At 45.2% G+C, this 14,790-nt stretch overlaps 1 protein-coding gene across 1 annotated transcript in view; it reads left to right on the forward strand.

The window, feature by feature from the left end:
- The window catches only part of esamb (endothelial cell adhesion molecule b), a 50,802-nt gene extending 36,117 nt beyond the window's left edge, over positions 1 to 14,685 (forward strand). Inside the window, exons 2-7 of the mRNA XM_030108209.1 lie at positions 5,593 to 5,738; positions 6,498 to 6,699; positions 7,953 to 8,108; positions 12,979 to 13,101; positions 13,183 to 13,312; positions 13,492 to 14,685. Coding sequence (XP_029964069.1) covers positions 5,593 to 5,738; positions 6,498 to 6,699; positions 7,953 to 8,108; positions 12,979 to 13,101; positions 13,183 to 13,312; positions 13,492 to 13,963 — 1,229 coding nt within the window. The 3' untranslated portion in view covers positions 13,964 to 14,685. The remainder of the gene's footprint in view (positions 1 to 5,592; positions 5,739 to 6,497; positions 6,700 to 7,952; positions 8,109 to 12,978; positions 13,102 to 13,182; positions 13,313 to 13,491) is intronic.
- The last annotated feature ends 105 nt before the right edge of the window (positions 14,686 to 14,790 follow it).

Raw genomic sequence — 14,790 nt, forward strand, 5'->3', positions numbered from 1 at the left:
AACAACTATGTATGAAGCTCTTGGTGGGTTTTTTTTTTTTTTTTTTTTTTTTTTTTTTTTTTTGTTACCAGACAGTAGTGTAGTGTGTGTGTGATAGGAGGCATCAGCATTTGTTCAGCCAGACTGGCACTAAAGTCACTCAACACCGCCACCTAATGCACAACAGAGGAATGGTTTTAATTTTGTTCCTGTAAAAACTTACTCAGTACTGTCAGTTATTTTTAGATAACTTTATTTTAATATATATTCAGTAGCTGTACACTAAAATAAATATTTTCATTGTCAAACACTCTGACAAACGTGAGTCTGAAACACATTAAACCCAACGTGTGGCTGCTCTGCTGCTGCTGTCGCTCGTGTGAGGAGATTATTATTAGTAGAAGGCAGCAGGCCCACCTCGGCATATTGTCAGGCGAGAGAGAGGAGTGAGGTGTAAATGGAGAGTAAATCTGCGCCCCAGCTAAAGCTTTAGATCCAGAGAGTGTCTCACATGAGAGAGAGAGAGAGAGAGAGAGAGAGAGAGAGAGAGAAACATGGGTGGAGGCAGAGATTACTCGAGGAGATAGAGTGGGGCTGGTTAAAGAGGATCAGTTTATCTTCACACAGGCCTACACGGCTCCCTCAGGGCTTTCAGAGGAGGACTGACTCTTTATCCTTCACTCCATCAGAACAACACGGCACAGCTGGTTTGGATGCTGACTTAGACACGCATTACACACATTTCACTAACATGTAAAACCGAGGTTTTACTATCTATTTATTGACACCTGCTGTAGCTTTTTCTTAGGACCTAATAAACTTGAGGTTTTATTCTACTTTCACTCATTTGTTGCATCTTTATTTCTGATTTGACTCTTTTTTTTTTTTTTGATGCCTTGATTCCCTCTGAGGTTTGATCTGATGATCAGATTATTTGTCCTTTTCGTGTGAGTGTGCTTCCCCCTACGGATGGCTCTGGATATTACAGCAAGCACAGAGTTGCTCTGTTAATTGCGCCTCAGCTTAGACGTGCATGACATGGTGGACTTCTCTTTTTTATTTATTCTCCATAGGTCTGTGAGCTTTAAACACTGCTAAGCCTCTGCCAATATCTCACAGCCAGGATGCCATGCAGGAAATAAATAAATAAGTGAAAACATTGTTTTTTCTAAAGAGAAGAATCCAATTAGCAGATATAAAGCGTAGCTCGGCTGAACAATAGCCCCTGGCAAAAAATAATTAGGACAGAGTTTACTGAGGCTTCGTAGTATCGTATCTACATCCCTTTTATTAGCAGCTTTCCCTCATGTTTCGTTACTCCTAGTGGAGGATTTAAGTTCACTTTATGTCCACGTCCACATCTCGAAGCAGCTCTGTCTGTGTCTGTAGCCAAACAAACACCGAACCCAGATGGAGGCGGCCGTGGATTAGCAAAGATTTTCCTCCATTTAATAAACAATTGAATGACACAGTTCTGAGGATAAACCTGCTCAAAGAAGCGCAAGTATAGTCTGGAGCGAGGAGACTACAGGGCATTATCCTGCTTCATCACAGAGTATCCGTGTATCATTCAGAATTACGGCCTGCCTGCGTTTCTGCAGCTGGCGCTCATTCACATGCAGCCCAGTCTCATCAACCTCCAGAAAACCCTGATCCCCTCTGATTGTGTCTCTCACAATGTGCATTAATCAGCATGCGGTGCCTCCACAGCATTATATGATGCAGGATACTCCAGAAAAAAACCCCTGCTGAAGCAGACACAGCCACATATTAAATGAGACCTTTTTCTCAAAATTGTTATGTAATTGTTTGCGGCACATGCGCACCGCTGACTGGTGCGATGAAGGACGGTTGCCGATGTAAATGAAAGCAGAGCACTAACTGGATTTGAGAGAGAGAAAAACTACGTTTCGGACCTGGAAAACAAAGCAACAGCTCTGGTGTGGCCCGAGCTGCTGCACATTATCAATCAGACCCGGGCTTAGAGGACCGCGGCGGTGGGCCTGCTGATCATCGTGATAGAAATGAATCTCACGCAATAGATTTCTTTACAGCTCAGCCCTGCGAGCGTGAGCAAATGGGGGACGCGATCACGTGCTCTGTGGTTCAATGAAAGAGGATTTCAGTGTTTATGTCTCTCAGTATACATTGACATTGCTCAACATATTTCATGACAGCAATGCCACACGCTCAGCTGCACGAGTCTATTTCCAAACTACAATCTAGACTATTGTCTCCCCTCGGCCGGTGTTTGGATTTATTTGTTTCTATTCGAAGGCTAAAAGCAGACAGCTGTGAGAGATACACAGGTGCACTGAAATCTGAAGCCGTGATATGAGGAGGAAGTGTTTACAGAGGTTGGTATGCAGGAAACAGCTCTGGGTGTGTGTGTGTGTGTGTGTGTGTGTGTGTGTGTGTGTGTGTGATGGGCATGGACTCTGTAAACTGGGACCCTCCCCTCCAAATCTCATAAAATAGCACAATTTGGGGGATATTCAAGTTTCTAAAGGTGAATTTGACTCATGAGAACTCCACACAGGATCAGTGATTTGTGAAGACATCATGCTTCAAATCATTCTTTTGCATTAAAAAGTAGTTGTTTTTTTTTTAATCAGATTGAAATGAGTGAACGTCCCTGAGGGCATCCTTTGCCTGAGGGCCAAACTCTGAACATGTGGCCTCCAGGAACGGGCTCAGCAGAGGAGTCACGTCATGACTGATTAAATGTAAAGCTGAGTTATCTGCTAATTGTAATCTATGGGGGGGGGGGCTGTGGCTGTCGCCGGCGATGGTGACGATGACCGTGACCCCGGTGTCGGTGGGAGAGGGGACCATGTGTTGCATCATATCCATGTCGGACTGAGCTCTTCTGCTCACGTGAGGTGGATTGAGCCCGGGATTGTTCGGGGATTAGTCAGCAGGACTTACCAGAATCAGAGAATCTGAAATTATCAGATAGGAGCAGCGACGGTGGCGGCGGCGGAGGAGGGGTCACATTGTCCCGGGAGGAATAAGAAAGCACTGAGTCACCGCAGTCCAGCCCCAGCGGGCTTCGCCGCTTTTCCTCCTGCTCTCCGCCTCTTTGGTTGGTGAGCAAACTTTTTTTTTTCCCCCTCTCAATCCGACACACATTTTAATGCGTCTCTGGGCCGTGAAGCCCCCCCCACCCCCACCCCCCTGCCAGCACCACCAGCATCTCCTCGTCCTGCTGCCTCCACACGCCGCCGGTCTGGGACGGGAGGAAGGCGTGCCTGGCTGGACAGATGTGGAGATCTCAGCCGGCTGTGGCTGTCTGCGGCTCGTCGCTCGCCCCCTCCTCCTCCCTCCCTCCCTCCCTCCCTCTCTCTCTTTCGCTCTCTCTCTCTACCTGCCTGTCTGCGCCGTCGGTCCTTCAGACCTCATGTCGGGCTCTTTTCACAGTTTTGTTCTCTTCAGTTTGGGGATTTACTGGCAGCTGTAGTTCCTTTTTTTTATTTATTTATTTTTTATTTTTCCCGTTGATTCCTTGCATCAGTGTTTTTTTGTCTGAGTCGAGCTTCAAACTGGAGACACACGTGGACACCGACTGCTGGGATCAGCTGATCCAGCTGCAGCAGTCCGGTTCGGGCGACTGGGCTCCCTGTGAGTCGCACATCCTCCTCCTCGCCTCCATCTCCTCCTCCGTCTGTTGCTGTGACTGACGGCTCATCTGTGTCATGATCTCCATCCTTCACACCACAGCATCACCATCGTCCCGGCATCCAGCAGCTCTGCTTTACTGAATGTCTCCTTGTGAATGTTGACTGCTGGAGTGTCTGTGTTTTATTTTTTTAATGCAGATTTAACATTTCCAAAGTTTCATTTAGAACAGTCAGGTTATGTGTGAGGGATTATCAACAGAGGAGGAGGACGGTGAGGAAGGTGAGGAGGCGTCTGGAGGGCGATCTCTGGGAGGAGGTCAACAAAACTTCTCAATACAAGACGCAATTTTTCAAAAAGCACCAACATGACTAAAGCGGGAACTGCTGCAAAACAAGATTCATCTGTAAATAAAGACAAGGTCGAAATAAAATAGGAAAGTCAGCAGAAAGTATTGATTGATGGCCTTCTCTCCACTGATGCCATAGTGATGAATGTAATGGTGTAATTGTTCAAGTTTATTTAAAACGTGTTATTATTGTGCGTTTGTAAAGAACTTTCCTACTGAGCTACATTAAAAACGTCAGTACTAAAGCTCTGATCTATTTGATGATTGTTTTTACCTCTCAGTACGTCTTCATAGCAGCGTTCCAGAAAAAGGAGCTTTATTCAGTGTTACAGTCAACAATACACACGTTTCAGCGCCATGCGGTTTTTTTTAATGTTGCTGCTTTGTTTTGTAAAGGATTTGTTCAGTTACCTGAACACACTGAGGTCAGACTGTCTCTCTCTCCACACACACACACACACGCACACACATGCACACACAGCACGGTTTTGTTTAAGGGATTATCAACAGATTATCTATCTCAGTCAATAAACCAGACTTGATTACTGAATACACCAGGAGAATTTTTCAATATCAGCTTCCAGCTTTTTTTTTTCAGTTCACAACTTTGCCGCACTGCCACCGTTCGTCCTGCAGCGTTTTCACCCGCAGGTCACCGATTAAACTCACCTTCAGATGATTGATTTGATTCAAGTCTGTGACAGCAAATATTAACAAGAAGGAAGCAAACATTATTTATCACTCATTTTAATCACTGGAGATTTTTTTTTTAATTATTTTTTTTTATTGTTGGTAATTCCACATATGAATTTGTTAAATATGCAGTTTTCCATTGGTTTGTGTTTTTTTTAACATTGGAAATAATCAGCCACTTTAATCTCAGCAAAAAACAATACGAGCAGAAATACATTAAGTCACATGAAATCTGCAGATGAGTGGTATGTGTTGTGTTTCCAGAGTTTTTGGGTTTGTTGTTGCTCCATAGCAGATGTTGGGGCAGTTTGGCTACAGGTCCAGAGCTCTGGACTGGATTATCTTTTTTTTTTTTCTCAGAATGAAAAAAATGAAAATCTATAAAATAAGACAAATAAATCGGATCTAGTCCATGCAATAAAATGCATTTTATGTATTTTAGTGCCATATTGACTTTTATTCAGTGCACATTTTTGCAGGAATGTTTTTTGAGATACTTTTTGTCTATTTCTTATTACATTTATCTCATATTTAATGATTATCAAGTCAGTGTAGGACCTACACAAAATAAATGCTCAAAGGTTTACTGCACTTTAAACACTAGTACATCTTTATAATTAAAGTTGATGCTTTGAAAGCAGCTACTCAAAGGAACTGCTTGATTGAAGTCAAAGCTGTTGGTTTAAATAGTGAAAGAATTACTTGACTAGTACCTGAAAATTAATTCTTCATTACATTTGTAGTTCCTTTAAGTAGGAAAGGAGGTAAAGACTAGTAGAATGCAACTGTAGTCACTAGTTTCCACTTAAAAAAGTTGAATTACTTTACCAGTTTTTTAAAATGATCACTAGAAAATACTGAAGTTGCTGCTTTAAAGGTTTAGAAATGTTATAGGTATCACTGGAGATGATGAGTAAAGCCGCTGACTCTGTGTTTCCTCCTGGTGGCTCCAGGTGACACCCAGAAGGTGGAGATCCCCAGGAAGGAGATGGAGGTGGTGCGGGGCCAGATGGTGGTGTTGCAGGCCTGGTACAGCCCCAACTCGGACATCTCCAGGAACTCCGTCATCTGGCATTTCACGGGGAACGAGTCTAAGCAGGTGAGGAGATCAGCGCGGCGGCGTAATGATCTGCTGTATGGCTGACCCCGAGGCGACCTTGAGCGCAGCGGAGGAAAGGGAGTCTCTCTAAAGGGATTAGAGCGACGTATAGCCGATCCTTCGATTGCTGCAACTCAGGAGATGAATCTATCAACTTGGGGAATATTTCATCCCAATACAGCAAAACAAGAGTAACTCCGGCTGAAATATCTCCCCCATAAATTTCTCAAATGTCAAAAGGTTGAGACAGAACAGATGTGGAGAGTGTTTTTGAGTTGCATGACATGAAATCAGTGGTTTTTAAGGTAAAAAAAAAAAAAGTGTAGAGATTTGGATTATTGCTAACACCGCAGCGGATGTCTCATTCATGGCGGAAGGATTGAGGAGCGGATGGGTGTTATTAATGCCACTAATGACATTTTATCTCCCCTCTCTGCCGCCCGGCCTGCGTGCAGCGCGGACCGCCGCTGGAGCTGCACGCACACACTGCACATGTGCGTGTGTGTGTGTGTGTGTGCATGCTGTGTGTTACATGATTAATATAATCTAAACAGTTTCAGTGTCCGATGCATGTCAGCTTATCTCCCTCGGAAAATCAGCCTAAAAATTCAGCGCGCACCATCTGTACATGTCTGGATTATCTTCATGAGGGACGCTGACTTCTGCTGTTAATCTACACATCTTGATATGGCACCAAACCAAATGTAATCCCCCTCACTTCAGACGATACTTGTTTGTTGTGGTTTTTTTCTGGAGCAGGTGATCAACTTCAGCTCAGGTGAGGTGGGCTACGGCAAGAACGAGTTCACCAAGCGGGTGGGCTTCAGCGTGGCCATGCCCTCGGCCAACCTCTCCTTCTACATCAACAACACGCAGGAGTCCGACTCCGGCCGCTACGTCTGCAATGTCATCGTCCGCGACGGTCCTGGCCTTTCCGGAGAGATCCGCCTTAATGTCAAAGGTATTTGGCCCGCAGCGCGGCAGGAATCTCAAAGGTTAGATGCAATCAGAGCGCCGTGGCGGTGGCGGCTCACACGTTTCATTTGATTCGAGAAGCAAAATGCTGAGTGTAGTTTGGAGGCTTTTGAATCAGACGTGTCAGGTTGGTGTTGCATGTTTATCTGAGGAAGCAGTTTCCAGACGACTCCCAGCGGCGCCTGGTTAACCCTTCACTGCAGGCTCCGCCCCCGCGGTGTCCTGCAGACCAGCAACTGCTGGTCACTACAGAAGGTTGTTACTGAGCAACGTGAAGTCAGCCGCTTTCAACTGCAGGAGTTAAACAGATGTGCTCATCATTATAAAGCTTTCTGCCATTCAGTAAATGATCATTTTCACTGGAGTCTGGGACAGTGAATGGGACAGAATATTCATTTCTACTAAAGTTTAAACAGTCAGAGATCAAAGATCAGGAGTCCGCATTTTTCTCAAAGGTTATTCCAGGTCTCCAAGGAAAAGCAGGTCACGTGTTCTCAATGTGTTTTTTTACCAATGACACATTATTTTCTACTCTTCTAATCCAGTAAATAAAATGCAATGAATCAGTTTAACTTTTTTACATGAATTCAGCAAGAAATGAATCCTAATTCATGACATTATTCAGCTATAAATTCAGATTTTGTTGCATCATACATGTGATTATCAACAAAATATGATTGTTTTACCTTAAAAAAGTTAAATATTTTCAAAAAATAATTAAAAAAGCGTCTTCTAATAGCTCTCTATGGTATTTCCACAGATCCTCAATCAGTCACAGTCAGAATTAAGGTACATATTTGTCTGGGAAGACATAATATTGCACTGATAATGGCTCTTAGATTTGTTTGAAAGGTGAAATTTTCAATTTGTTTTTTAACTACAAAACACTGTATTTGTTCAGTTTTACACTCTGAAACCCATTTTCTTTCTAATCATCTAATTTCACTGACTTGAAAAGTGACTCAAGTATAAAGTAAAACCTCTTGAAATGTCCTCAGTAACAAAGCTGAGTTGACAGTGAATTTCCCCCATATTCCCTTGATAAAGGGTTAAGTCAACTTGTAGCAGCAGATGGAAACGTGATCTTATTTCCATGTAATGCGCACGCTGAATGAGAACTCTACAGATCTCTGGATTAAAGATAACCTACCGGTTCAGTGCAGGGTCGTTGGATCTTTTTTTCCATCATACATGTGTGAGGTTGATCACGCTGTGTGTGTGTGTGTGTGTGTGTTTCAGTCCCGCCTTCTCCCCCGGTGTGCACCATGACGGGAAACCCGGTGGTGAAGGGCAACGTGACCCTGAGCTGCCAGTCCAGCCACGGCAAACCGGCCCCGCAGTACAAGTGGACCAAGGCCGCCCCCATGTCCGAGGTCTTCTTCTCCCCCATGCAGAGTGAGTCCCACACCACTTCACAATAAAAGCTCAACGAAGATTATTTTAAATTCAAATGTACTTCATTCAAAATGTGGCTTTGCTGCTTGATAAGAAAAACCTTCAGGAATTCGCATGGTGACAGAAAGCCGTGTCAGTATATTGTCAGAAATGCTTCTTTTATCCATATTAAGATCTATATAGATAATCTACATAAATGGAGCATGAGCCGATTCATCTGATCCTGAACTAAGCGGCAGATCAGAGTAAACCTGAGGCGGTGAAGGAGAGAAATGTTGGCTGCCATCAATATGTAGGTCAATGAGAATTTCTCATTGCTTAAAACTTAAATGAATAGATAAAGCAGTATTAGCAAGACTCAAAGCCTTCCTGCTTCGCATGTTAATATTTGACCGATCGGATGAAGAGCTACTGCATGAGACGCAGTATTTATCACCAATCATCTCATCGCTGACACGGTGCAACCATAATTATATTTTAAGACATTAAACTAAAGAAAAAGTCATTTTGCAGAGGTAGCCTCACGTATATACGTACATTTTAGAAAATAATGCACAGGATAAAGGGACGTATCCATCATTTATATGAACTGTGTAACATGAGCCACGACAACATGACAAGAATAAAAACACAAGGCAGATAAATCAGTAACGACAAGTCTTCAGTATAACTCAAGTATGTAACTTTCAAACTCTCTTGGATTTGTATGACTGAGGCTTTTTTATAGTCTCTTATTCACCTTATTGTTTTTGTTACAGATGGTCTCAATCTGAAAAGTTCAGTTGAGTTTACGGGTTTCTGTGGGTTGTTTTTTTTTTTTGCCCTGTGTTCTGCCTCCCAGGCTACAAACACTCCCATTTGTTGAAAGTTTTTTTGAGCATGAAACATCAGAAGAATGCTTACAGAACTACCAAGTGCTTCATTTTTAGATTTTTTTTTTTTTTAGTTAAAGAGTTGAAGAGATTAAGCTAAATTGGGAGCTGGAAGATGTGTTTTGTTTTTTTACAGATCAAAATATTGGTTGAATAGTTTTGCTTGTGCTCCTGTTTCAAATAAGAAAATAAGAATTGTGCATCCTCCATAGCCCCAAAACCTCAAGTACAGCTGCATGCCTGAATTATTTCCCTGCAATATCCTGCAGAATGATTGGGCTCAAAATTTCAAACTAAAGTCAGAAATGTCCCAAAAAAAAAATTCTCCAGAGAAAGATCCATAATATGCAGCATGAAATCCTCTTTGCAGATTGAGACACACGTTGTCCTCCTCTCAAAGTCCTGCTCATCAAAAAAAAAAAAAAAAAAAAAAGGAAGGAAAAAAAAAACCCTTTTCTTGCATTCTATTTTGTTTGTTTCCAAATGTTACAGCAGGGAAAACACCATCTGCTTCTGAACAACATGACTTAGGATGATTGATTGAATATTGGCTTAACTGCTTTGATCTCTGGCCCTCATCTCTTTATAGCAGAAAAGTCCCCCGTCTCATAAAATGAAAGCTACTCCCTCTGATTGTGCATTAGACCCACTCACGCCTGCGTCACATGTGTGCTGGCTCCCTCTCACACTCCGGCTAAAGCCCCGCTCTGGTTTGGTTTTGATTCTATTTGTGTTGATGTACACTAACTCTGTGACACTTGAACCTTCTCTCCGCCGCGGCCGCCTCTCTTCCAGCGCTCGCTGCTGATCCTCTCGTGGCTCTCCTCATTTCCTGCTGACCTTAGTGCCTAATCTAACAAGCCCCATGTCATTACTTGATCAACCCCTCTAAGAGGCATAAGTTGGATTTGGGACTCAGAGTGCAGCACTTTCTTTTTTTTTTTTTTTTTTTTTTTTTTCCTCCGCTGGTCCATGCCCTCCTCATCAGCGTGTTTCATTCCTTCCCTCCCTCTCATTCACGTTCCCTCTTTTTTCTTCTTCAAAATAAAATGAAATGCAGGGTGGAGATCCTGCCCCCAGCCCTTGCTTGTCCTTGGGTTCATGGGTAAGGGTTTTTCCATTTTCTCCCTCCACCCCACCCCTCCCGGAGAAGCCGCACGTCCAGAGCTCACGTGGTTTTCTAGAGAAGCTTTAAAGGAAAAAAGATCAACCCAATTTGGAAGAATCCTTCAAGGATTATGGTTTCTCAGAAATGACTACCATCAAGAAACTGGCTCAGAGGATTCGCTCTCTCCTTTAACGCTGGAAAATGAAACCTTCAGGTCTTTTTTTTAGTGAAATCAAACATCAGAGGGTTGAATTTGTCCTTTAAATCTTGACAGTAGATGTGTTGGTGAATGGATTGTTAGTACAGCACAGTCACTACTGCTTTCATTCATCTTTCACTTGATTTTTAGACAAAGTGATTCATATTTTGTTGATCAGTTTGACTAAAATATTGCTTCATATTGTAATAAAATGGTTATTGTAGTGTAGTTTTCAATCAATCACATTTTCTAGTGATGTCAATAAGTTAAAACATCTTATTAAAACTGCTGTATTCTTGAATAAGTTGAAGATTTTTCAGTTTGGAAGACACGCAGCTGAGGCTTTAGATTGAATTATCTATTATCTATATAGCAGAACGGTATTAAATGTTCCTGTTGACTCCTGTTTGTGAAGATCTGTCCGTACAATGTTATCTACAACTGTAACTTGGTAAATTGTGAATGTCCTGCTGTTGATTCATTTATTCAGTCATAGTTATTCATTCACAAAAAGGTATTTTGTTTGTGTTTCCCTTGCTTGCAGACTAACTTTATTTATGTTGCTGGATGCCCTGAGGGCCTCTGTCTGCTAATATTCATTATTTTGACTGCTGTGAACATGAATGTCGTAACAACATCACATAACTAGAGCAAGTATTTGATTCTTTTTGGGCAAATTTATAGATATACATGATGACCTCATCTGCTGTGACACATGAATTATTGCTGTTGATTATATCCAGTAGCGATCGTGTTTTGCTTGGTGCTTTGCTGCCATGTGAGCCGTGTGTGGATGTTGTTCTCAAACTAATCTGCCTGGTCTGAAAGCGTCATATTGCTAATATGGTAGGAGCGCTCTGCATATGGGGAAAAGCGCTGGCCGCGCGTCGCTCACGTGTCGGGTGTGGAGGATGTGACAAACCGCTGCAGCGTGACCTTGCAGCGGTGGCGGTGTAATATGAGTAATGCTCCTGTCTTCCTATGGAGCGGCAGTGTCCGCCGCTCAGATCCCATCGCCGCGCCGGGCTTGAACCCGCTCCAAGCTCGCAGTCAGCTGACGGACCGCTAATCTGTCACAATTGGGTTTGGTCCTTCACAGCTGTTTTTTAAGGCCGGGGATTAAATAATGAGAGAGGTGCACATCAAACTCATCCACCACAGTTTTATTAGGCGCTCGGTGTTTATTTTGAGCTCCAAGAGAGGATTTTAATATTCTGGTCAAAAGCTTATTACTGGAGTGGAGGTGTCATCTATTTGCACCCAGATTTGCTTAATTCAGTGTATCAGACATGCCGAGACAGGTCGGCTTCTCCCTCTGACTCTTGTTAGAAACGGCTTTGCAGTAGTTTCATAATTGTGTGCCCCACAGTCACCTTCTCCCCGAGGAGGCAGCAGCAGATGGCGCAAACAAAAAAACACAAAGCTCCGTCCACCTTTCCTTCACCCCAAGTCTGGCCTGCAGGCAGCTGCGAGGGATTTTCTGGCCTCCCGCTCTAATATGTGGCTGCTGGCGTAGTGTGAACTTTGACTTTTCATCTGGGGACGGTTTTGCGCGAATCTCCGGGTTCACGTGACTCTTCTGTCTCCGAGGACTGACCCACTCCGAACCGCGGGAACCTAAAAAACAGCCACACCTTCAGGCAGACCCGCCGTCACGTCCTCACGTCGCCACGAAAGCAAAAACGCATCAGATGAAGACGCGCTGCAGTGTGACGTCCAAGATTGGATTCCAGGGGATTTGTGGTGATAAGCCCCTCATGAGGCTTGTTTATTTTTCTCCGTCCCGTGTAACCAGATGTGCTGAGGGGACAGGCCGAGAGACGCACGGATCCATACGCAGCGCCGTGTCGCGACCTTGGCGACAGAAACTAATAAAACTGAAAAATGCTGACCGGCGTTACTGAACCAAACCCAAATGTTTACCGTCAGCAGAGGAAAGCACACCAACAGTGGATTATGGTATGGATTAAGAGTCACTGATAAATTAACACCGCTGTGTGCGACAGAGGCCATTTTAATAGGTTCAGCTGTTTCACGACGTCATTCATTCAGTCATTCACAAAAATAGGTAATCAGAAAGAATCCAGTGAGCAGCAGTTTTCTTGGGCAAAATGCCAAAACTCAAACAACTGATCCGAAAACAGAAAACTCAAGTCATCTCAAGATTCTAGCACCTTGTTGAAACTCCGCCACCGAGAATTAAGTCGGTTCTGATGGTAAAAGTTGATCAAATCTGGTCCTAAAGGTTTCTCTAACAGTGTGTGTCAGATGTAAGGCTGGTGTTGTGCGTCCACGTGGTTATGAGGAGGTGAGCAGTCTCAACTCATCCTGGAGGGCTGGGGAGTCTCTGATTCTTCTGCCAGTCCATAAACCTGCGTTTGAGCCAGTTGATGACTGAATTTGCTCACAGGTGTGAATGTCAGTTCTCACTTTGTCCAGTCTTCACCCACAACTCCAAAAACACTGAAACCATATAAAACCTCACGAAGCACAGTGATGAAATCATCTGAGGAAGAAATGCACGTTGCAGTATTATCACAGGTGCAGTAGATTTGTGTGTGTGGCTCTGGTGAAGTAGCTCCCCGGCGTGTCGTTGCGTGCCGCAATAACTCGGCGGTTACCGCTCCCTTGGCTTATTCCACTCACGCCGATCGCACAAGTGGTTTGTTAACAGCCGTGGTTGTGTTGCAGATGAGAGGCACGGCACCCTCAGGCTGAGCAACCTCACCAAAGGCATGTCGGGGAAGTACATCTGCAGAGCCAGCAACACGGCCGGCTCCGACAGCTGCTCCATCAACCTGGAGGTCATCACCTGTACGTAAGCAGCAGTGGCGGCGCCGCCGTTCTGCCTCCACGGCGCCGCGCCGCTGTACTGAAGTGTGTGTCGTCTCTCAGCCTCCAACGCAGGCATGATCGCGGCGGCGACTCTGGGCTCCGTGGTGGGGCTGGTGGCCATGGTGCTCTTCCTCATCTTCATCCTGAGGAGGAGGCGGGACACCGAGGAGGAGATCGCCAATGAGATCAAGTGAGTTTCACCCAGAGGATCCAGACCAGGGCGGAGCCGAATCCAGCTGACGGGTCTGAGTGGTCAGCAGGGTTCTGGGTGGTCTCACCACAAACTGGAAAAATCAGATGATGTTGGTGTGATGTGTGATGTGTGTGTGTGTGTGTGTGTGTGTGTGTGTGTGTGTGTGTGTGCCACAGGGAGGACGCTCAGGCGCCCAAGAGAGTGTCGTGGGCGAAGAGCAACACCGGCTCCGACATCATGTCCAAGAACGGCACCTTGTCCTCCATCGCCACCAGCCCCCGGCCTCGGGACCCCCACCAGCCCGGCTACCACTACCCATACTCCCCCATCTCGGCGTCGGACACGGGTTCGGTGATCAACGCCTACCAGCTGCGCCCCGGCGAAGCCAACGCGCTCCAGGGCCTCCCCGGCTACAACCACGGCGGCACGCCGTCGCGCAAACACAAGCGGCCGCCCAGCGCCAACGGGGGCCCCCCGCAGGTCCTCAGGAGCCCCGCGGCGGCCGTCCCCAACAGGACTGAGGGGGCCCAGCCCCAGGTGGGCCCCCCCCTCACCGTGGCCCCCCAGATCAGCTCCTCCACTCTGACCCGCATGGGAGGGGTGGCCGTCATGGTGCCTGCTCAGAGCCAAGCTGGCTCTCTGGTGTAGCGTCTCCGCCGGCGAGCGGGACGACGGACGGACAGACAGAGAGAGTATGCCTTGAAGTGGAAAGCACTTTCCCCCCCGGCCGCCCCCCCCGTGGAGACCTGTGACGCGGCGAGACGGGGGGGCCGCCGCCTGAGCGAGCCCTCCCGTCCGTGTGACATTGACTCAGTGCAGTGTTCCTCGTTCCAGTTTCCTTTTCTACGCTGCGTTCGGCCTCGCCAGAGAGACAGACAGAAATATTCTATTTTTATTTACACGCGTAGAACGAGACCATTAAAATAGTATCCAGCTGTGTTTTCAAAGTTCTAGGCAGCACTGCGTCTTCATCTCCATTCTTTATTTAAAACTTGAAAACCTACTCAGATTTATTGCAGCTCCAAAATACGTTTCGGTCACAGTTCTCTCATCTACGAAGAACCGAATTAGACGGATGTGATTTGAGTCACTTTTCTCAGGCTAAATGCACTAGATCCAAGCAAAAACCTCACAATTCAGGTACTACTAATAGTTTGAGACGTTTCACTCTCTGTGCCCCGTGTATTTACGTCACTGAAGGGTGTTTTCAGCCCACAGTAACCGTGCGAACATCGTTTCATGACAGTTCTTTCTTTAGGAGTATTTCATGGTAGCTGGATTGTAACTGAAATAGTGAGTGCTACATTGTTTGAGTTCCTGGTCTTTTTTTGGACCAGTTTGTTGAAAACGGTGCTTAGTTGAGAAGAGTTGGGTGAAGAAACCAGTTCAGCAGGTTGTTTCTCAAACTTTCGACCAATATTTCTGCGTATGGTCTTGTTTTTCTTAGTGTTCTTCTGAGATTTGGGAGCGTCATC

Source organism: Salarias fasciatus, chromosome 14, assembly GCF_902148845.1.
Source record: "Salarias fasciatus chromosome 14, fSalaFa1.1, whole genome shotgun sequence".
Taxonomy (NCBI): domain Eukaryota; kingdom Metazoa; phylum Chordata; class Actinopteri; order Blenniiformes; family Blenniidae; genus Salarias; species Salarias fasciatus.